We start from the raw sequence: 1083 nt of genomic DNA on the forward strand, positions 1-1083 counted from the left end.
TAGAAATAAACTGAATTTAATTGAATAGATTTTTCCTTGCTGACTGGACTATTTCTTTAAAGGTGTGATCAAACATTTACCTGCAGCCCTTTGATCATGGCAATGACCTCAACCAGGGCAAACTTCTCCTCACTGGTGTAATTGTAACGCGTGGCTCGTTCATATTCCTCCGCCGTTCCCGGACAGTCCTTGTTGCAGAACTTATCGGTGGGATGCACCAGCTTCCAGGAGTACTGCAGACCGCAGAGCACAAACAGATCAAAGCCAGAGGGATCAATGCTGGAAAGCAGAACCAGCCCAAACATCTGACATCAAGGCTGAAAGTGGATTCCCTCTTGGACTCTTCCCTCACCACTTCCATGACGTGCGTGCTCCACTTGGACAGCAGCTGCAGCCCCCTCAGAGCCAGGTCGAACAGCTCCCTGTACTCCTCGTCCGACTTCTGGCTGTCCAGGCCGGAGCCCGTCACCACCTCGCTGTTGCTGTAGCGCGCCAGCTCCGAGATGAAACGGATGTGGTCGTCCCTGATCTGCACCATCTGCTCGCACAGGTTGTACTGCGGCGAGATGCTGCTCTGGGTGCACGTCCACCTGCGAGCGGAGGGAAAAACACGGCGAGTCACGGAAGGAAAGCGAGAGCAGATGGGATTTCTGATGTTGGACGAAGGGCCGTACCTGGACTTGTTTTCTTCATAGTGAGCGCTCGTCTCTATGTAGCGCGACAGCTCGATCTGCATGTCTCCAAACAGAGGCACCACTTGAAGCTGAAACACAGATTGAATTAACCGTCTGCCACGTGTTTCTGCTCCCGAGACGAGCCAAAAATAAAAGCAGCAAATGAAATCCTTACTTTGAAGAACTTGTCGATCTTGCTCAGGTTAATCCTTTTTTTGGCATCCAGCTTGTAGATATTACTCACATTCCCGTCCATGAGGTACAAACCAAAACCCATAACCTGTTGGGAAAAAACGGGATTGAGGTGAAAATGCTCTAAAGTGGAGATCTTCAACAGGGGATCCGCGACCCCTAGGGGTCCACAGAGGTACTGCATGGGGGTCGTGAAAGTTTTGGTTGATTAGACTTT

General features: G+C 50.6%; 1 protein-coding gene across 1 annotated transcript in view; it reads right to left on the reverse strand.

Annotated features, from left to right (window-relative positions):
• The window catches only part of cyfip2 (cytoplasmic FMR1 interacting protein 2), a 68234-nt gene that overhangs the window by 34300 nt on the left and 32851 nt on the right, over positions 1–1083 (reverse strand). Inside the window, exons 9-12 of the mRNA XM_015377199.1 lie at positions 850–954; positions 675–763; positions 353–590; positions 81–233 (exon numbers count right to left, since the gene is read on the reverse strand). Of these exons, the coding sequence (XP_015232685.1) occupies positions 81–233; positions 353–590; positions 675–763; positions 850–954 (585 nt within the window). The remainder of the gene's footprint in view (positions 1–80; positions 234–352; positions 591–674; positions 764–849; positions 955–1083) is intronic.

Source organism: Cyprinodon variegatus, unplaced genomic scaffold, assembly GCF_000732505.1.
Source record: "Cyprinodon variegatus isolate N-32 unplaced genomic scaffold, C_variegatus-1.0 Scaffold148, whole genome shotgun sequence".
Taxonomy (NCBI): domain Eukaryota; kingdom Metazoa; phylum Chordata; class Actinopteri; order Cyprinodontiformes; family Cyprinodontidae; genus Cyprinodon; species Cyprinodon variegatus.